The 22,363-nt window shown below is 39.5% G+C and overlaps 2 protein-coding genes across 2 annotated transcripts in view; one reads left to right on the top strand and one right to left on the bottom strand.

The window, feature by feature from the left end:
• Positions 1 to 18,909, top strand: NKAP (NFKB activating protein). Its single transcript, XM_081126394.1, has 9 exons — positions 1 to 515; positions 3,133 to 3,213; positions 8,286 to 8,356; positions 8,542 to 8,682; positions 10,673 to 10,736; positions 11,680 to 11,789; positions 11,888 to 11,963; positions 12,932 to 13,081; positions 15,694 to 18,909. Exons 1-9 carry the CDS (start codon positions 130 to 132, stop codon positions 15,866 to 15,868), a joined length of 1,254 nt encoding a protein of 417 aa, XP_080982520.1. The 5' UTR covers positions 1 to 129; the 3' UTR covers positions 15,869 to 18,909.
• AKAP14 (A-kinase anchoring protein 14) overlaps positions 18,857 to 22,363 on the bottom strand; it is a 13,480-nt gene continuing 9,973 nt past the window's right edge. The window contains exons 5-6 of the mRNA XM_081126398.1: positions 19,835 to 19,887; positions 18,857 to 19,073 (exon numbers count right to left, since the gene is read on the bottom strand). Of these exons, the coding sequence (XP_080982524.1) occupies positions 18,989 to 19,073; positions 19,835 to 19,887 (138 nt within the window). The 3' untranslated portion in view covers positions 18,857 to 18,988. The remainder of the gene's footprint in view (positions 19,074 to 19,834; positions 19,888 to 22,363) is intronic.

The raw sequence follows: 22,363 nt of genomic DNA on the forward strand, positions 1-22,363 counted from the left end.
TGTTTCCAAGGTTTTCTCAGGTTCAGGTTGTCGCGCGGTGACAGTTTCTGGGTGCCAAGGCTGCCGATATCTTCCCAGGTTAACTAGATCGCCCCCTTCCCCTCCGGCTTCGGGGACCCAGCGGCAGCGATGGCTCCGGTGTCTGGTTCGCGCAGTCCGGAGAGGGAGGCCTCGGGCTCCAGGGCGAAGTACCGCAGTTCGTCGAAGAGCCCTAAACCCAGCAAATCCGCCCGCTCCCCGCGGCGCCGCCGCTCGCGCTCGCGCTCTTGCTCTCGGTCTGGGGATCGGAATGGCCTCAGCCATCAGTCGAGTGGCCTCAGCCAAGGCTCCCGAAATCAGCCCTACCGCTCCCGCTCGCGGTCACGCTCTCGAGAGCGGCCCTCTGCGACGCGGGGCACCCCCTTCGCTTCTGCCTCCGCGTCCGCCTATTATGGCGGCTACTCACGCCCCTACGGGAGCGACAAGCCATGGCCTAGCCTCCTGGACAAGGAGAGGGAGGAAAGCCTGCGGCAGAAGTGAGTGAGATGGACGCAACCTCTCCTGCGCCCACCTGCCTTCCGAGTCGATTTATAGTTCATCCCTACTGACTATTCGCATTTCGCTCTTTCTGTGTGCTTTGCGCCCATTTTCATCCCTTCAGCCCACGCACAACGCCTTTTTCGCTCTTTCCTTTCTTTAGGTTTTCACTCATCCTCAGGCCCATTTTTACAGTGCCCTGGTCTCCCGCTACCCGCTTCTGCCTCCTAGCTTGTAGCGGGCATGGCCAAGAGCCTCAGACCTACCGGAATTATATAGCATTTTCTTGATTGCATGGTTATCATTCATGAGCATGTTTTTATTCCCCACTAGACTGGTCTCATGGAAAGGAGGAGCCCTATTTTATTGATTACAAAATTCACAGTACTTTGTAGGAACTCAACCATTGCTTGTTGAATGATCAGACAGGTTTGAGATGGTCACAGGATGTGTAAGTGGAAGAAAATGTTCTAAAGCGAACTGGGAAGGGTTGAAATGAAGGGTTTAAATTGGAGAGGAGAAAAACCTCTGAGACAAGATAATTGAATGAATGTAGGAAAAGTGGGCTGCTAAACTGTAGATTAGGCTACACTGAGAAAGGTTGTTAAGTGTTCTCAATCTTACCATGAAAAGTAAGGTCAGGGTGAGATCAGGTCTGTAATTAGAGTATTGGAGTAGGAAAATGGATAGTTTAAAAAGTAGAAAGGAAAAGGGTTATTATAATTATTGCTAAGTCTTAATATCGAATGCTTATTGAGTGTTAAATTATGTCAGGCACTGTACTAAGTGCTTTACATGCACTGGGTGTTAAAAAAGTATTACAGGCATTAAGGTTATGGTTATAACATCTGGGAGAAGTCCCCATGAATTGTTTTCTTCCAGGAGTGGGAAGTCCATAAAGCACAGTGATGAAAAGGACAGGCTCCAGAATCAGACTTGCCTGAATTTGAAGCACAGCTTTGCTACTTAATAGCTGTGTGACCTTGGCAAGTTACTTAACCTCTATGAGCTTCATTTCTTCACTGCTTAAAAGGGGATAAAATTAACAATTGCTTTTAGAGTTGTAATGATTTAGTGCTCAGAACATAAATAGTCCTTAAGTGTTAGCTATTAGGTTTTCCCACATGGGAAAAGAAACAGTTAAGTTGGAGACCTCCTCTCCAATTAAGTTTTTCAGAAAGTTATCCTAAGACTGTGTCAATCGAAAAGCACCCAGCTTCTTACTAGACAGTCCTCACTAAAAGATGTTGGAACTTCTTGGATGAAATTTGCATTTGTACATTTAGAAGATAAATAATTTATCTTAAGAGGGCAGGTGGCAGCAGGGATGAGAATTTAACTGCTTGCCTTGCTCTTTACAGCCTGTCAGGCATTTTCCCCCTGTGTGCATAATATTCCAAGTTCAGTTGGAATATTAGTATGTCCCTTTTTATTTTATTTTTATTTTTTTTAATATGTCTTGGTTTCAGAGAGAGGAAGGGAGAGGGAGAAGGAAGGAGAGAAACATCAATGATGAGAGTCATTGATCCGCTGCTTCCTGCTTACCCCTCACTGGGGATTGAACCTCAGTCTCCAGGATCATAGGTCAGTGCTCAACCGCTGAGCCATGCCGGCCGTGCAGTATGTCCCTTTTTGAGACTATTTCTTCAAGTGGGGAACCCGACTCTAACTCCATGATTATAATACCTTTTCCCCTGAATAAAGAAGTAAAAAATAATTTATTCAAACAATCTAACCAATTATATTTATTTTGTAAGATTTAAAAAAAAAAAAAAAGGAATCACAAGCAGCTAAACTTTGAGGAATTGAGCCTTAGGTTTTTTGTATTTTGTTTGTTTATGAGTAATAACAAAACTTAAGAGAAGACATCACAAACATAAAACAAGAAAAAAATTTTGTGTCTCCAAGAGTAGATAGAGATGTACTCCTTTTCTAAAGAACTAAAGGGAAAACTGAAAGAAAACAGACCCTGTATTTCATTGAGTACAGTTTTTGTCAAATAAAACTTTTGCTTTCAGAGCTTCCTTTATTTTTTATTTCTTTATTTTTTATTTATCTTTATTGTTGAAAGTATGACAGATGTCCCCCCTTTCCCCCCTTGACCCCTTCTATCCCACTCCCACACACCCTCCACCCCCCCCCAGCTTCCTTTATTTTCTACCTCCAATGCTTCGTTTTTATTTTCTTCATTAATTCTTGAGTTTCAGCAAATGGAAAGTTTGACCAAACAAAAGTAATGACTTCTCTTTATTTTCATAAATGTGTGTAAACAAAAGAAGTATTTCCAAATGTAAAACTGTTTCTGTCACATATTGCAGAAGATGAAATGAGCAGCTGGGAGCTATGTCATGTATGCAGCAGAAAGCATGCACTTGAAATGCACCAGGCTGCATTTCTGGCCCAGCCTCTCAGGCTGTCTATAGTCTGTACTATTTGATAGTACTATCAAAACATCAGATCATAATTGTTGAGTTTACACTTAAGGCAAGTTTTTATTAATTTAAAGTTTAAAATGTAAAGTGAAAATAGGACTTAACTGGACTCCTTTGAGTTTGGTTACATATTTAGGAAACAATTTATTTATGGAGTTATAATTTATATGCCTGTATCTTCTAGGAGATTAAGTGAGAGAGAGAGGATTGGAGAATTGGGAGCTCCTGAAGTATGGGGACTTTCTCCAAAGAATCCAGAACCAGAGTAAGTGATTTAAAAATATTTTTCAAAATTTAACATTTGTTTAAACCCACAGTCTTGTCAAATGTTTTGTTAAGTTAAGAACTTTAAGTACAGCTCACATTTTTCTCTTTTCTTGTCATTTATGCTATTCTACCCCTTAAGTTTTAAAAAGAGTGAACATACCTAAAGTTTAAAACATGTTGCTAGTAGATTTTAGCATGCTAATAGTTTTCTTAAATTGTTATTCACGGGGTGCTAATTTCCTATTCATAGGAGGGTACAATGTTTAAACAAATACATTCATATTATTTCTAATTATTTTTTCTCAATCAAATAGCAGATTCCATGTCAGATGTTAGCATTACAGAGGGACATTTTGAGATATAATTGACATACAACATTATATTACTTTCAGGTGTACAACATAATGATTTGATGTGTGTATACAGGGGTGGGCAAAAGTAAGTTTACAGGAAAAGAGTATAATAGTTAATAAATAATAATACAAGAATAAACTCTGGCCCAGCCGCGTGTGGCTCAGGGGTTGAGCATCGACCTAGGATCCAGGAGATCGAGGTTCGATTCCCGGTCAGGGCACAGGCCCGGATTGCGGGCTCGATCCCCATTGGGGGCGTGCAGGAGGCAGCCGATCAATGACTCTCTCTCATCATTGATGTTTCTATCACTCTCTCTCCCTCTCCCTTTCTCTCTCTGAAATCAATAAAGATACATGTTTTTAAAAAAAGAAAATAAACTTCATTTTTTAAAAAAAGAATAAACTCTTGTTTCCCATACTCACAATTGTAAACCTACTTTTGCCCCACCCTGTGTATTCTTGGCTCCTTTGTTGTAAATTAATTGACCATATATGTGTAGGTTTATTTCTGGGCTCTCTATTCTGTTCCCAAATGAGTTTTTTTTACAATGAATATACTGACATGGTTTTGTTTTGTTTTCCTGTGTCAGATAGTATCTGACGGCTTAATTCTTTTTCATTTTTCTTATTTTTTCTCTCTGATTCTGTTCATAAGTTTCTTCTTCCCTCTCCTCTGTTTCTGTGTCTACTGTAGGTTGAGTTGAAACCATGGGCTTGACAGATAAACTTGTCATTTGTGAAAGGATGATAAAGCATTGTTCTTACAAATACTTTTGGAAAATGCTTGAAGAATCTGACCTCAAAGAATTAAAGTTGGAAAGATAAATAATTTGGGGGGCTGTACCTAAATTATTCTAGATGTGATTTTCAAAGAAAAGATATGATATAGGAATTCCTTTTCTAAACTATTATGGAATTTTTATAATACTCATTTTCAGAATTCTCTAACAGAATTAAACATATTTATACTGTAGTGCGCGATATTCTTCTTGCTCTGGGGAGACAGAACGGTTGCTGCTCTGCCATGTGTCCTTTACACACGTAGAATAAAACTATGACGTCTTCCTTCAGCCTTCCTATTTCCACTTTCTTTCATCTTTCCTTACAGCTCCCATTTCCTTACTTTTGCCCTGTGGTTTCTTCTGAAATTTAAATCTTACACACTTATTTCAATTTGAACATCCCTTTGTAAACTAAAGCATTATGCAAGTGTCAGTGATTATTATATTATTATGAAGGTGGTAAATCCTTAAACTGTACTCTTAGCAAAGTAGTCATGCTTGCTTTTAATGGTTCTTGGAAATTGTTTGTTACTGAAAATTTTTAACTCCATATTTTTATACTCTGTGGTCCATATTTCATCACTTTTCTGATTGTTTTTTTTTTTTTTCATTTACAGTCAACATACAATATTATATTAGTTTCAGGTGTACAACCTCATGATTAGACATTTATATGACTTACTAGATAAATCTAGTACCCATCTGGCACCATATACAGTTATTACAATATTATTGAGTATATTTCCTATGCCTTACTTTATATCCCCCTGAATATTCTGTAGCTACCAATATGTACTTCTTAATCCCTTCACCTCTTTCACCCATCCCCTCAACCCCTCTCCTATCTGGCAACCATCAAAATGTTCTCTGTATCTACGAGTCTGTTTCTGTTCTGCTTATTTGTTTTTTAGATTCCACATATAAGTGAAATCACCTGGCTTTTTTTTTTAATCTAACTTATTTCACTTAGCATAATACTCTCTAGGTGCATCCATGTTGTTGCAGATGGCAAGGTTTCATTAATTTTTATAGCTGAGTAATATTCCATTGTATATATACACCACTTCTTTATCCAGTCATCTGTTGATGGACACTTAAGTTGCTTCCATATCTTGGCTGTTGTAAATAATGCTGCAATGAACATATGGATGTACATGTCTTTTCTTTTTTGTAAATTTTTATTTATTGATTTTAGAGAGAGAAAGAGAGACATCAGTTTTTGTTGTTCTGCTCATTTATGCATTCATTGGTTGCTTCTTGTACGTGCCCTGACCGGGGATTGAACCTGCAACCTTGAGGTATTGGGACGATGCTCTAACCAACTGAGCTACCTAACCAGGGCTATATGTCCTTTCGATTTAGTGTTTTGAGTTTCTTTGGATAAATACCCAGAAGTGGAGTTGCTGGGTTCTTCTTTGTCTCTTGTTAGAGCCTTTGCTTTAAAGTCTATTTTGTCTGGTATAAGTATTGCTACCCCAGCTTTTTGTTTTGTTTTGGTTCCATTTTCATAAAATATCTTTTTCCATCCCTTTATTTTCAGTCTGTGTGTGTCTTTCAATCTGAAGTGAGTCTCTTGTAGACAGCATATGTAAGGGTCTCGTTTTCTTATCCATTCAGTTACTGCATACCTTTTTTTTTTTTAAATCCTCACCCAAGGATATGTGTTTATTGATTTGAGAGAGAGAGAGAGAGAAACATGAATCAGTTGCTTCTTGTAGATTGCTTGTCTCCATTTTATTTAGTTCTTTTTCTGGAGTTTTGTTCTGTCTTTCATTTGGGACATGTTTCTTTGTCTCCTCATTTTGGCAGCCTCCCTGTGTTTGTTTTTATGTATTAAGTAGAGCTACTACATCCCCCAGTCTTGGTAGAGTGGCCTTATGTAATAGGTGTCCTGTAGGGCCAGTGGCACAGCATTCCTGGTCACCTGAGCTGGGCATTCCAGGTGCTCCCCTGTGTGGGCTGTGTGCACTGTCCTGTTGCAGTTGAGCCTTGATTGCTGTTGGCAGGGCACTGCTCCCCCTCAGGCAATCGGCTGCAAGGACCAGCTGCAACTACAGCAGAGAAGCTGCTGTTCAGGGGCCAACCCCACAGAACAGGACTCGATTCAGTGGGGCTTTGATGCCCACTGAATCCATCCTTTGAGTTTGTCGCTTGTGGAGGTGGTTGGGTTGTAATCCGGCGTGGTCTGAATCTGCCCACCAGAGGTGTGCTGGCTCTGGGGCCTCCTGGGAGGTGCAAGGTCAGCCACTGCCTGGGTCCACCCGGCATGAACTACTGCAGGTAGCTGCTACCTCTGCTGGGCTTGGAGGTGCCTGGGAGAGGCCAAGCTGCAAACCAACTCCAGCTGCCATTAGTTCCAGGCCTGGAGCCACTTAGCAAGAGGTACAGGGTACACAGAGGCCATATACTGCTTGTTTGGGAGATTTTAGCAAAATCCGAAGCATGAGGCAAGAGAGATCCTTTGTATGCAAAAGCCACTGGAAACGCCTTGGGTGTGCCCGCAAGTTGGGTGGGGCAGGGTCTCAGGGAATCACCAGGGCCAGGCCGACAGTGTTAGCCACCTTCACGGAGACTCAGATATGGCACCCACCTGCTGGATCTCTGTGGGGAGGGCTCAGCAAAGGAATAGTGGCCTCTGCCAGCACTTCTGTCTGGGAGAAAGCTGCCCCTCCAGCTCTCACTCTGAGGCCAATCAGTTCCTTCATGCACTGATGCCTTTTGAGCTGCTGCCCCAGTGCTGGAGCTCAGAGTGACTGAGTCTAAATGAGTCCATGCGGAGGCCCTTTATGAGGAACACCTGGGACTCGAGCAGCCCTCTGCCTTCTCAACCACAATCCCCGCTGGCTTAGCCAGAAGTTATGGTGCCTTCTCTCCCTGGCACTGGAACCCTGGGCTGGGGGTTCTGATGGACTGGGACCCCTCAGTCCTCAGAGGGGACCTCTGCAGCCGAGGTATCCCTCCTGATTTTTTTTTAATCCTCACCAGAGGATATTTTTTCCATTGCTTTTCAGGGAGAGTGGAAAGGGGAGGGGGGGAGAGAGGGAGAGGCAGGGAGGGGGGGGGAGAGAGGGAGAGGGAGGGAGGGGGAGAGAGAGAGAGAGAGAGAGGGAGGGAGAGAGGGAGGGAGGGAGGGGGAGGGAGGGAGGGAGGGAGAGGGAGAGAAGAGAGAGAGAGAGAGAGAGAGAGAGAGAGGAGAGAGAGAGAGAGAGAGAGAGAGAAAGAAGAAAGAAAGAAAGAAAGAAAGAAAGAAAGAAAGAAAGAAAGAAAGAAAGAAAGAAAGAAAGAAAGAAAGAAAGAAAGAAAGAAAGAAAGAAAAAGAAAGAGAGAGAGAGAGAGAGAAGAAAGAAAGAAAGAAAGAAAGAGAGAAAGAAAGAAAGAAAGAAAGAAAGAAAGAAAGAAAGAAAGAAAGAAAGAAAGAAAGAAAGAAAGAAAGAAAGAAAGAAAGAAAGAAAGAAATAGAAAGAAAGAAATAGAAAGAAAGAAATAGAAAGAAAAAGAGAAACATGGATGTGGGAAAGACACATCAATTGGTTGCCTCCCACACGCACCCCTACTGGGGCCAGGGATCAGGCCTGCAACCGAGGTATGTGCCCTTGGTCAGAATCAAATCCGGGCCCCTTCTGTCCCAGGGCTGATGCTCTAAGCACTGAGCCAAACCGGCTAGGGCTCCTTCCTGATTTTTAACTGCCATATGTGGGTGTGTAACTAGCCCGTTGCTGTCTCTGCGCCTCCTCAGTGTGGCTTCTTCTGTAATTTTTAGTTGTAGGGCTTCTGTTCAGCTAGATTTCAGGTGATTTTGAATGTTGGTTGTTCTGTAGTTCAGTTGTAATTTTGGTGTGGTGGTGGGAGGTTCCAAGTACCGCACTTACCTACGCCATCATCCTGACTGGCCCCCCCATTTTTCTGATTCTTATAACCATGTTCTTTCATTTCAGCTCTGATGAACACACACCAGTAGAGGATGAAGAGCCAAAGAAAAGCACCACTTCAGCTTCCACTTCAGAAGGTATTATTTTAAACACAGAACATTCTATTTAGAAGTTTAAAAATCAGTTTATAAATAGTTGAATATTAGGCTCTGTGCTTTTGTTCAAATTGTCTATCCCATTCCTTTTCAGTATTTCAAATACAGTAAAATTGATACTCAGAAATACTTCTTTACAAGTTAGTTTTTCTTTCTATTTTATGTAGAAGAAAAGAAGAAGAAGAAGAAGTCCAGTCATTCAAAAGAAAGGTCCAAGAAGAGGAGAAAGAAAAAATCATCTAAAAGAAAACACAAGAAGTATTCTGACGATAGCGACAGTGACTCTGATTCTGAATCAGACTCCAGTGGTAAGAAAGCCAGCATCATTCTGCCAGCCTCGCTTCAAAACTGCTTTACTTCCTAAAGTTTATTTCAGAAGTAGATTCTTAAAAACAATAATAATAGTCACGAGTTTTTGAACACTTACTGACTTTGTGCGGAGCACCCTGCTAAGTGCTTGCTATTTAATCCACACAGTAACTATAGGTAACATCTTAGAGGTGGGGAAAGGGAGGCACAGAGCAGCTTGAAGTACCACCCTCAAGGTCACACCTTTGGGATTCAAACCTAAGCAGTGTGACTCTAGATTGTTTGCTTGTAGTTGTACAAGGCCTGTGGCACTGAACCAAGGCAGGGTTGGGCTGCGAGGTGTGTGGTGCCAAACCAAGCCATACAGGGCTGTATCAGCCCAGTGGAGCAGCTCTTTTGTGTAATTCTCACAGTCAGTGGGCACCTTTGTGCAGTTTTCAAAAAGGCACACCATAAAGGACCCCCTTCAGGCTGGCAGCTGATTTAAGGAAGGCAAACACCCCCTGTGGGGTGGTACATCAAACACTTTTTTTGTGCTCAGTCCTGGCTGATGATTGACAGAGGGTGCCTCCTCTGGGGACCTTACACAAAGGTGTCCCTTCCTCTTGTGTCACCTGGGTTTCCAGACCCCCATTGTCACTTTTCTTCCTCGTTGCTGGAAGACTGGACTTTTTTGTTTTTTTAATCCTCACCGGAGAGTTTTTTCCATTGCTTCTCAGAGAAAGTAGAAGGGAGGCAGGGAGGGAGGGAGGGAGGGAGGGAGGGAGGGAGGGAGGGAGGGAGGGAGGGAGGGAGGGAGGGAGGGAGGGAGGGAGGGAGGGAGGGGAAAGAGAAAGAAAGAAACCGATATGAGAGAGACACATCATTTGGTTGCCTTCCGCACGCACCCCGACCGGGGCCAGGGAACGAGCCTGCAACCGAGGTACATTCCCTTGGCCACAATTGAACCCAGGACCCTTCAGGCTGTGGGCTGATGGTCTAAGCACTGAGCAAAATCGGTCAGGGCAAGACTGGACTTTCTTAAAACCCAAATCTGAGCATGTCAGCCACCTACTTAAAATCCTTCAGTAGCTCCCCACAGCCTTCTGGGTAAAGTTCAGACCCTGATCGATCTGCTCTAATCACATATATCCTCTCACTTTCTCTTGTAGCATCCTCTGTAGCCTGAGAACTACTTTCTGTCTCCTCAATATTTCATGTTCTTTCTCTTAATTTTGTCACTTGATACAGAGAGTTCGCCTGCCTGCAATGCCAGTCTCCCCCTCCTGCGGCTTGGCTTACTCACTTCAACAGTGGGTGTGCATTACTTTTGTAATAAAACTGATTTTAAAAGAAGTAGGTTAAGAGTCACCTTTGCCTAGTCGGCCATTCCTCAGCCACCCTCTCCAGATCAGCCTGATTTTGAGAGTCCTCTATAGGCCTGGAGCGCCTCAGGCTTCCCCCTATCACTCTGGATTCTACTTCTCTCTCTACTCCTGTCTCCTCTGTTAGACTGAGCTCCTGGAAAGCATCCCCCCCAAGCACACCTATAGGGTTTTCTCTCTTTCCATCATGAAAATACCCAAACATTCAGAAAAGTAAAGAGAATAGTATAATACCATATACATATCACCTAGATTTTAACAGTTGTTGGTATTTTGAAATATTTGCTTCAAGTGTTTTTGGGTGTTTTTTTTTTCTGATAGTCAATGTAAATTACACATATCACACTGCCACCCCAAGGATTTCTTTTATGACATTTTCCTATTTAATCACAATACTAATATTTCATGTAATAAAATTAGTGATAATACCCCATATCACCAAATACTTCGTGTGACTTTAATTTCTGTGTCCCCAGGGCCTAGCACACTTCCTGACAAGTAGCAATAAATGAATGAATGAATTTCTGAGTAACAACAAATAGAACAGCAATGGAATATTCACTCAAAAGTATTGGGGGTTTAGAGTTAAATTTGTAAAAAATTTCTAATGTGCTTTAATTTGCAGATGAAGACACAAAAAGGAGATCAAAGAAAGCCAAGAAAAAGGAAAAGAAGAAGAAACGCAGATCGTCAGTTCTTTTCTTTAATTTTTATTATGGAAAAGTTCAAATATATATAAAATTACATAAAACAGTGAAATGATCCCCCATGTAACCATCGCCCAGCTTGCACAATTACCAACTCACAGGCAGCCTCCACTGCCCCCCCCCATTATTTTGAAACCAGTCCCAGATATCATTTCATCCATAAACCAGCATGTTTCTCTAAAAGATAGGCATTCTTTAAAACAAAAAAAAACAACAACACATCATAACTACAGTACTGTTATCACACCTAAAATATTTAGCAGTAGTTTCTCAGTTCTTGGCAGTTTTTGTGCAGTGTCTTCAAATCAGGATCCAAGTAATGCCATAAATTGCCATTAACTGGTATTGTCTCTCACATCTCTAGATCCTCTTTTTGTTTTTGCAAATTGTTGAAGAAGCCAAATCGTTTGTCCTATAGAGTTTCCTGCAGTAGGGATTTTGTTGACTGTATTCTTATTGTTCCTTTTAACGTGTTCTGTTCTCTGTATTTATAAGAGAAACCTACCCTCACCAACCATTTGGTTACCTCAAAGTACAGTTTGTATAGGAAGGGCAGGATAATTGCTTACTTTTTTTGTTTTATGAGTTTTCAAAATACTCATACATGTTTAATGTTTTTTAATCCATTACACTTAAAATTATTGATGCTCAAATTGGTAAGAGCTGTTTTTTAAACTGCTTTATTTCTATTATCTTTCTGCAACATGAGAATTTTATTTCATTGGTTCCCTTTAGGGATCTTTTTTTTATAGTGAAACATGATTTGGTTAAATAAGTTAGAAGCTTTTTAAATTAAAATTCTCTAAGAAGTTTGAATAAGCTGAGAGTTCACATCATTTTAATCAGTCTTTTCATTGCCTTGAAAAAATAATATGCCCTTTAACATGGGAATATTAAGTCAGTTTGTATCAAATTATAATTACAGGAAGAAATACAAGAAAAAGAAGTCTAAGAAGAGCAGAAAAGATTCCAGTGATTCAAGCTCTAAAGATTCCCAAGAAGAGTTTCTGGAGAACCCCTGGAAGGATCGATCAAGTAGGTTCTTCTGATACACTTTGACTCAGAACAGATAAAACATTAAATTAACCAATTAGTCAAAATGTGAATTATTTTCCTGAACATTTTTCATGCAGAGCCTGAAGAACCCTCAGATTTAATTGGCCCAGAGGCTCCAAAAACACTTGCCTCTCAAGATGATAAACCTCTGAAGTAAGTTAACAGTGCATTTACAATATCTAAAGTACCTTCCCAAAAGTGGGGCCCTAACTTACCTTTCCAAGCTTCTTGCCCTCTGCTCCCCCATTTATACCCCAGGTGCCAGCTGAACTGAACTAAATTTCCCTGTTTACTGTGCACTTTCCCACACTGTGCCCTGTTTCCCTTATTTCTTCCCCCAACATGCTTTCCCTTTTCCCAGCCCTGTTTCCTTCACTACCTCCAATTTCTTCCTGTTAAAATCCATACCATCCTCCAAAGCCCTTTTCAAAAGGAGAGGCGTGTGCTGATTCCTAGTACCTTCCCTCCACAAATAGGTGTGATTCCTACCCTGCCCCTCTTTCATCCTCAAACCCTCATAGCATTTTCTATTTCTTTTGTGAAATGTATTATATATTCTACATTATATTCAGTTATATCCTTACTAATATGCAAATTCCACAAGATCAGAGTTTATTTTTGTTTAATAGGTATTTAAGAAGCATTCAATGCATTAAATGAAGGGATGATAGTTTGCAAAGTCCCCTTGAATGAAAGGTAATAGATAATTGTTACTGTGCATGTTATTACTGGTTATAAGGCTAAACAATATGTTAAATTTGAGATATATATATATATATATATATATTTTAAAGGAAAAGGGGAAAAGGAATTTGCTGAAAGCAGCAGCAGGAAAGGCAACACCTGTAGGGATAAATTGATCCATAATTGTAAAACATGAATCTGTGCATACTAACACCAATTCTTTTGTTCTTCCAAAGTATCTCCCCACTTCTGGATTAGTTACATAGGTTACAGTGCATTGTTTACTAATTAAAGTAATTCATTTTGGGCTTCCTAGCATGCTGCCACTCAGCAAATGTTATTCCTGCTATTTGCTGAGAGTAAATGAATTTTTGTGCTCTCTTTAGATGAGGAGATTTTTATAATGAACCTTTCCTGAATTCTGAATTTCTTTGTAGCTATGGCCATGCTCTGTTACCTGGTGAAGGTGCAGCTATGGCTGAATATGTAAAAGCTGGAAAACGTATCCCACGAAGAGGTGAAATTGGTTTGACAAGTGAAGAAATTGCATCATTTGAATGTTCGGGTTATGTAATGAGTGGTAGCAGGTATGTTCTTGGCATCGAAGTCAGTTTCTGTGATTAGATCATTTCCTTCTTTCTCACTACCAGAATTATATTTGGTGATTGATTTTCATTAAGTGACCATTCCTAATGAAAAGTAAAGTATAAGTACTGTTTTAATATTGGTTTTATTGGTATAAATGTAGTTGCCTAAAATTCTAAGTACGTATGCAGCTGAGCCTCATACTCAGCTATGTCAAAGAATCTTTCTTTCCAGTGTCCTTTCTTGTTTCATATTTTGTATAGATAGTTTATCCTCTGGAGGATATAGTTAAATTCAGCTATTTTTTTCTACCCCATGAGGAAAGCATTTTCATAAGACAATGTTTCCTGGTTTCTGAGTTTGCCTCTAGTTCTCTGTGGACTCTGAGAATGAAGAGCAGAAAAGGATTATGACAGACAGGTTCATCATGGGGAAATGAATATAAAATTAGGAAAGAGAAATCAAAGTACCAGGAAGAACAAGGAGAGTAAATAGGGCATCTGTACCAAGATCAAATAAGTTTGGATTTTTAAAAACTATAAACTTTTAAAAGTAGTTAAATATTTTAAAATAAAATTGTAGGCAGATATCTGCAGTACCTCTGAAGCACCTCCAGAATCTTAGAATTCTGAGGACCAACATTTGAAAACATTATATCTGATGATCAGCACAATAAGATAAGAAAAAGAAAATACAGGCATAAGGACTGGAAAGAAGGATATAACACTGTCATTTTTTGGCAATGATATGGATTGTTTATATAGAAAATCCTAAAGAATCTATAGATAAATTATAAATAATAGGAGGGTTTAACAAATGGTTGGATATAAGGTTAATACCCAAAAATCAGTTGCATCTCTATGCACCAGCACAGCTAGAAAATGTAATTAAATAAAAAGAAAACACCATTTATAACAGTATCAGAGAACATGAAGGAGTTAGAAATTAATCTTAATAAAAAATGTCCAGGACCTCTACATGGAAAACTATGAAACATTATTAAGAAACATTAAAAAAGACAGAAATAAATGGAGAAATACCATGTTCATATACAGAAAGGCAATATTGTAAAGTTGTCAGTTCTTCCCAAATTGATCTGTAGATTCAGTGCAGTTTCAATCAAAATCACAACAACAAAATCACAACAGAGTTTTTCATGAAGCTTAATAAGTTGGTTTTAAATTTTATACGTTAGCCTGGTCAGCATGGTTCAATTCCTGGTCAGGGCACATGCACGGGTTGCGGGCTCTATCCCCAGTAGGGGGCCTGCAGGAGGCAGCCGATCAATGACTCTCATCATTGATGTTTCTCTCTCTCTCTCTCCCCTTCTCCCTTCCTCTCTCTGAAATCAATAAAAGATATATTTTTTTAAAAAAAGAATACCTATAAATGACCTGAAAGAAAAGTAGGAAAATGACACAAAGAAGCATTTGTCAGGAGAAGAAATATGTATGGCTTATACATACATAAAAAAGTGTTCATTATCATTGGAAATGGAAATTAAGAACGTACTGGAATACCATTTTGCATGCATTTGATAAACAAAATTTCATAGTTATAACAATACCAAGCATTTGAGAGGATGTGGATCTACAGGATCTCTTAAATATTATTAGTGATGGTGTAAATTGGCACAACCGCTTTGGAAAACAGTCTGACATTATTTTGGAAAGTTGAGCGTTCATATACTTTTATGACCCAGCAACTGCATACCTAGATACCCAAGAGAAGCTCTTTCCCATGTACTAGGAGACACATAGAGGTTTATTACAGCATTGTTCACATAGCACTTCCTATTCCAGATAATCTACTATCTCTACCCTCAGCAATCTAAATACATTGTCATCTCCTTGACTCTCCATCCTGCCACTCCCCCACTGTCATACTAACCTAAAGTGATTCTCCCTTTTACTCACTCAGTTTTCTCTATTTTTTTTAAGACAGCTCAAGCTTCATCTTGAACTGATTGTATAGGATTGGGTATATGCATGTAAAAGAGTCAGGTTTTCACGAAGTTTTCCTTCTAAATAAGTGACCTAAAAAAAATTTTGAAGATGATGTAATAGTTTCCCTCTGCCCCTGCCCCTATACTTTCCTGATTTGTATCTTGTGCTAAATCCCTTCTTTGTTTTCTTTGAGCTGCTACTAGAGTCTAAGTTAAATTCAATTGTAGATTTAGGCTTGGTTCTTTTGGTTGTATGATAAATTTGAACCTTGAAGAAGTTCCACCTAATTGATGACAGCGTAAATCTTTCACCTATCCTGTTATTAATTCCACAAAAGCAAATTCCATGTATTACCTAGCAAGTTTAATAGTTTGCCCTTTCTGGTTGTTTTACTGGAAACAGCAGAACCAGATGTATGCCCTTAGCATTTGAAATTAATAACATTCATGATGTTGACAGGACATCGGAGATCATTATTTAAATACTAAAAATAAATCAAAGGACACGTTGGCAGATAAAATGGTCTTTTGAAAATATTACCCATTACAGAAACAGTTTCTATTTGTCAGTTTTTTTAAGTAAACCACTCTGTATTAAGAAAGGATTAGTGAGAAAGTACTATGAGAATAATTACTGAGAAATTAAGCCAAAAATAAAATTATCTCCAGGCATCGCCGAATGGAGGCCGTGCGACTACGAAAAGAGAACCAGATCTATAGTGCTGATGAGAAGAGAGCACTTGCATCATTTAACCAAGAAGAAAGACGAAAGAGAGAAAACAAGATTCTGGCCAGTTTTCGAGAGATGGTATACAGAAAAACTAAAGGGAAAGATGACAAATAAGGATTTTCAGATTGTGCAGCAGACATTTTCAACAGAAAGTCTGAGTTTCGTATATCAATACAAAAAGATTGTTGTGATCGGAAAAGCTTTACAGTGCTACTGTGCCTTCTATTTAATTCTTTCAGTCCTTCAATAAAAAGCTGCTCATTGATAACACGTTAGCAAGTTCTTTGGGATATTTTGGATTGACCATAAAACTTTCTGGTTGAAAAATCCAAATTATGAATGAAATCCTACTGTATTGGGGGAGGTGACATTGAGAGAAGATGTCAGTGAGATGAGAAACTTAACTCTTACGCCATGGGATGGCCACTCTTAGCTCTACATGATGCTTGCCCCCCCCAACTGAACTTGTGGGAAATTATTATTTCTCTGTGTTGAATGTGTTATAAATGGACTTGATAGAAACATACAAGAGGCCAGTTTTGTTAACAAAATGAAGGCAGTGCTGAAAAAAAGCAAATCTGGAATTTGAAGATTGACTTTTATTGTACAATATATAGTCTGCCTTGGAAATCCTGTATTTCTTTGGTTTTAGTCCCTACCCTCACCCCCAAACCCACAAACCAACCAAAAAGCAAACTAACCCACACACTTGTTGATTTGAAAATGTGAACATTAGTTTTAAAGATTCTTAACAGGTTACTTAAAAATGTTTTGTATTTTTTCCAAATGTAAAATATTGGGAAGTCTACTGCTGTGCCAGTGTAAGTCCATTATTTCCATCTAAGCTGTACTTGGATCATAATTTAAATACTAGACATGAATGGGAGTCAACTGTGGTCAGGAGTTTAATAGGGAAAGTTATAATGAATTATTATTTTAACTTAGTTGTTTTATAAGGATGAAGCTAAAATTGTATTAAACATTTTTGTCTGTCCATGTAATAGGCAGATTTCATTTTAAACATAAACCTTTCAGTTTATTTTTTACCTCATGCAGTTTATTTTTATATAGAACCCCCTCAATTTATCACTTTTTTATGGCTCCTATTGACTTTTAAGTGTGGGAGAAATGGAAATTTCTGGGACTATGAGATTACAGTATTTTTCTTCTCTATTTTGTTCAGTTTTAGTCCTTAGGTCACAAGAGTGAAGGGGGAGGGGACAGTGGGAGTTCGGGTTGTTTTGTTAAGGTTGTTTTGAGCTATGTTATTATTATGGGCCTAGGATAAATTTAAGTTACCTGGGTGATAAGAAAATTCTGACCCTGCTGTTATAAAATGCCCTCTCCTCTCCTCAGAATAGTTTAAAGTCGTTTTTTCAAAGTTTTCAAATACGGCAATCATATTTCAAAGCATAGATCAGAAGTTTTACTGTTTAGCATATGTCCTAGGAAAATGCCTACCTTTAACCCACAACTAGTGAACTGAACAGCCACTTGGCTTGTAGCAACATTTATGACCCCTGAATTTGAAGTTATTTCTATTTATCATCACTGCTGCCTAGCCTAAGAAATCTATTTTTTCCAAAAGTTAAAAGAAAACTAACTAGGTCACAAATTTGTGAGTCCTAATCCATCTACTTCCCTGTATAATAAAACCTAAACTTTAAATGCCCATCTAAATATTTTGTTCTCTAAGAACATTATTTTTTGTCACTGACTTCTAGAGACTGAATGAGTTTTGTTCCCTTATTTTCAGTAGGCAAGATAGTTCAAGTGCAACAATTTTGTGATATATGAATACTGTGGATTTTCATTGTATTCTCCTGTCTCCTCCACAGAGTAGATACTCAACAAATGCTTGTTGAGTAAATGGAAGAAAATATATTCATTTATTTCAGAACTTTACCATTTCTTTCATCAGGGTTTGTTCAGGAAAGATGTACCAAGAACAGCTTCAGTAGCATATTTTTGGAGAAGGGAGGAAAGAATAAAAGGACTAAGAGTATTTTATTTTCAGCTCATAAGAGTTACTGCTTCAAACTATGTTTAGTCACCTGAGCCATATGTCTAATAAGAAGGCTATTGTATTTGAAATACTGTATTTTTTGTATTTTTTGTTTTCCAAGGAGACTTATCTAGTTTCCTACCTCCTTACCTTTTGCTCTAAGATTGTTCCCTCCTTTTTTATTTATTGTACAAATATAACAGTTAAAAATATTTTTAAAATTACCCACAGCCTTTCTACAGCAATTGTCTTTAGGGGTCTGTGTTTACTTCCAGTGCTTGTCTCTGTAAATATGTATTCTAATGTACCTATAAGTAATCACTCCTAATGTAGTTTGTCTTTGGTGTTTTAAAATTTTGCAACCAGGCAAGACAACCTCACAGGGATGGTAGGAACAAGTGATAATCTGGCTTGAGGATGGGAAGAAGACATGAAATAAATAAGGGTGGAGACTGAGCCTTCAGAATGTATTTAATATGAGGCTTAACTCATAATAAATGAAGGGGTCTGTGAGTAGAGAAACCCTTCAGACTGGTTATAGTATGAGCTGTAGAACTGTTGCCATTTTTTCTGTTCCGCAGTTGTGCCCATAAAGAGGTGTGTCTGGCCCTGGCTGGTGTGGCACAGGAGTTAGAGTGTCGGCCTGCACACCCAAGGGTCATGGGTTCAATCCCTAGCCCCACTAGGGTGCATACGGGAGGCAACCAATTGATGTGTCTCTCTCACATGGATGTTTCTCTATCTATCTCTTTATCTCTATGTCTCTCTCTCTCCCTCCCCTCCCTCTCTTCCTCTCTCTCTCTCTAAAAATCAATGGAAAAAATATCCTCAGATGAGGATTAACAACAACAAAAAAAGAGGTATGTCTGGGCTGGACACTTAGCTCAAATGGGGAAATAGGCAGTCAAGTATCAATCTCAGTTGGTCTGATAGGTGAATTTTAGCAACTCTCTAAACTCAGCTTCTATACCTGTATGACTCTGAATGATGCAGAGAATCATGGGAAAACCCTTTTAGGAAATAGAAAACAACGTACCAGTTACTCTGTTAGCATGATGGAAGTTGCCAAATGGAAAATGAATGAATGCAAACAAAATACAGCTGATTATGTGCCACGAGTTTATTGTTCAATAAATATTATGTGGTTTGATGTGCAGTATGGTGTTTTTAATACATTCTGATTAGAAATCAAATCAAAAAACATTCTGTAAGAATCGGACACAATTGAATTAGAAGGGAAATGACTTCATTAAAATATGTTTGGCCTCAACCATGTCCCTCACCCAATTTTCTCGAAAACGAGTCGTTCCTGGTCTGCAGAGGAAGAAAAGCAAATACACCAAAAACTTTTAAAAATAAAACATTGAGACAAAGATTGATTCCCTGTTTACTCTGTTTCATTCCTGGTGAGCAAAAAGCCTTTGGGGGGGGGAGGGGCGATCACTGTCTCTATTCCTTAGGCCCAATCGATAAAAGAATTAATGAGCTCATATGTAAAGATTCTTTAAGAGAGCTGCTATACAAATAAAAGGGAATATTATACATGAGTTAATTCCATGTAATTGTGAAGTTTGCCATAGAAACAATAGACATGACCCACTTTACCACCACCCTACTCCAGCAACTAATCCTCAAGTTTCTAATCACTAAAAAACAAGACATTAAAAAGCAAACAAAAACAGCCTGGCCAGTGTTGCTCAGTGGTTGAGCATCAACCCATGAACCTGGAGGTCACGATTCAGTTCCCAGTCAGGGCACATGCCTGGGTCGTGGGCTCAATCCCCAGTCAGGGGTGTACAGGAGGCAGCTGATAATGGCTCTCATTAATGTTTCTATCTATCTCTTCCTCTCCCTCTCTGAAATCAATAAAAAAATATTTTTAAAAAGCAAACAAAAGCACAATTTCTAGAACAATGGCAGTGTCTTACTTTCAGCCCATCCTAATGGGGTAGGTGGTCCAAATGGGAAAGGTGACCATTACGTGAATTATCTGTGGCTGTGGGCCTGCTGGGTTCCTGGGGTGTGATGACCTTTATCTGCCACCTATTTAAAATAAGTCTCCAAATGTTCATTACCTGTGAAGTAGTGACTGGCCTTCAAAGGTATAAGAGACTTCAATGGGTGCATCCTAAGAGAGAAAAAGACAGTTGTCAGCCTAGACCAATCATACCAAGTCATGATTCCTTCCATCTCTATACTTGTCCATACATACACTCCTAAATCTCTAGACTTCATCTCCCTTGTGAATTGGGAGTCTGTAGGCAGTAGTTCTTTGTCACGTCAAACCTCGGTTCTCCAAAAGATCTTTTGGGCAACAGATACCTTAAACATCGCCACAATCTTGGAAACAAATCAGGAGAGGCTTATGCTCATTGATAGGAGCTTGAGTAAGTCATTTACCTTCTTTACATGTTCCAGTTTATTCAACTGACAGTAGCTACTTTACCTCTTAGGAATGGCACTAGAATAAAATAATATAGATGAACAAAGTTTGAAAACATGTTTAAAGCAGCATAAAAACGTAGGTTGTAATATTGTTTCCGTGGCCCCCACCGATTCTCCCCTCCAAAATTATACTCGGAATTCTGAGCAAGGGCCCTTCTCCCAAGCCCTCTCTCTGTGGTTTATGGTCCTGTTTACTTCCACCAGCATTACTTTCTGATCTCTAAACTTGCCACTTAGCAAGACTGCTGATGGTAGGATATATGACTAGGAAAAGCAAGAGCTCCACATATTTTACCTCTTTCAATTCAGGTTCCAAACTCTCTGACTAGATAAGTTTGTACTAGGATAGGATGAATATAGGATATAATTAGCTCACTATGCAGTCACATATAAAGCCTTAGAGTCAGACAAGGATTCAAATAACTTTTGTGAAAGGATGGAAAGCAAAGGGGCTATAACATTTTAATGTCTGCTCTGTTCCAAGCATTATGCTTGGTATCAACCCTGCTCCTCTAAGAACCCTATGCCTGGATTCATGTTATTTTTACTCTTTTCACACCAGCTATCAACATAGCTCAGATTCATGGTCTACCTAATGGCTACAATCAGTCATTCTTTCAAGTATTTATTGTCTACGATTTGCCAGGCCTTGTTTTACAGGAAGACAAAAATCTCTGCCTTCATGGAACTTACATTCTGGCAGTAGGAGCCGACAAAAACAAGATAAATTATATAGAATATCAGAAGGTGGTAAAAGTGTTATGGATAAAAAGCAAAAGCTTTGGCAGGTGGGGGACTGCGAGTAGAAAGTGCAGTAGAAAAGGTGACAGAGCAGGCCATGCAGTGCCTAGGGGAGAGTGTTCCCATCAGTAGGAACAGCAAGTGCAAAGGCCCTGAGGCAGGACTATATTATCAAAGAGTAGCAAGATCAGAGTGGCTGGAGAGAGTGAGGGAGAAGGAATAGTGGGAAAGCAGAAATAACAGGGACCAGATAATGCAAGGCCTTGTAGGCCCTTACTACTCAAAGCATAGTCTGTGGACCTGCAGTATCAGCCTTGCCTAGGAGCTTCTAAGTAATGCAGAATCTCAAGCCCCACCTCAGACCTCCTGAATCAGAATCTTCCTTTTAACAAGATTCCCAAATAATCTGCATGCACTTTGAAGTTTGAGAAACACCTTGCAATGTGTTTAAACAGAGGAGTGACATAAATTCATTTTATAAGGGTCACTCTGGCGGACTGCTAAATTGAAAAGAGACATGATGAGGGCAAGGGTGGAGGCAGAGGTACCAGTTAAAAGGCTATTGAGCCCGGCCGGGTGTGGCTCAGCAGTTGAGCATCGACCTAGGATCCAGACGATCGGGGTTAGATTCCTGGTCAGGGCACATGCCCAGGTTGTGGGCTCGATCCCCAGTTGGGGGGCATGTAGGAGGCGGCTGATCAATGACTCTCTCATCATTGATGTTTCTATCTCTCTCTCTCCCTCTCCTTTCCTCTCTCTGAAATCAATAACGATATATTAAAAAATAAAATTAAATAAATAAATAATAAAATAAATAAAAAATAAAATAAAATAAAAAAATAAAAGGCTATTGAGCCTGGCCGAATATGGCTCAGCAGTTGAGCATCGACCTAAGGTCCAGGAGATCGTAGTCCGATTCCCAGTCAGGGCACCTGCCTGGGTTGTGGACTCGATCCCCAGTCGGGGGCGTGCAAGAGGCAGCGGATCCATGACTCTCTCATTGTTGATGTTTCCATCTCTCTCCCTCTCCCTTCCTCTCTGAAATCAATAGATATATTTAAAAAGAAAAAAGGCTATTGAAATCATCTTGATGAGAGGTGATGATTTCTTGGACCAGGGTGGTAGAAGTGGAATGGAAAGGAATTGTTGGATTCAGCACCTATTTTTGAAGGTAGGGCCAACAGAATTTCCTAATGGATTGAATGAGGGAGCTGAGGTTGTCAAGGATGATGCCAAGGATTTTGGCCATCATCTGAGATGAGGAAAACTGCAGGTAAGGTTTGGAAGGGAAAATTGGAAGTTCATTTCTGGTTACAATAAGTGAGATGTTTCTTAAACATCCAACTGGTCGAAGTCTGGGCTGGAGATATAAATTTGGGAATCATAAGCTAGAGGTGGCCCATTTAAAGCCAGGAGAC

This window comes from Miniopterus schreibersii (genome assembly GCF_964146895.1).
Source record: "Miniopterus schreibersii genome assembly, chromosome: X".
NCBI classification, from domain to species: domain Eukaryota; kingdom Metazoa; phylum Chordata; class Mammalia; order Chiroptera; family Miniopteridae; genus Miniopterus; species Miniopterus schreibersii.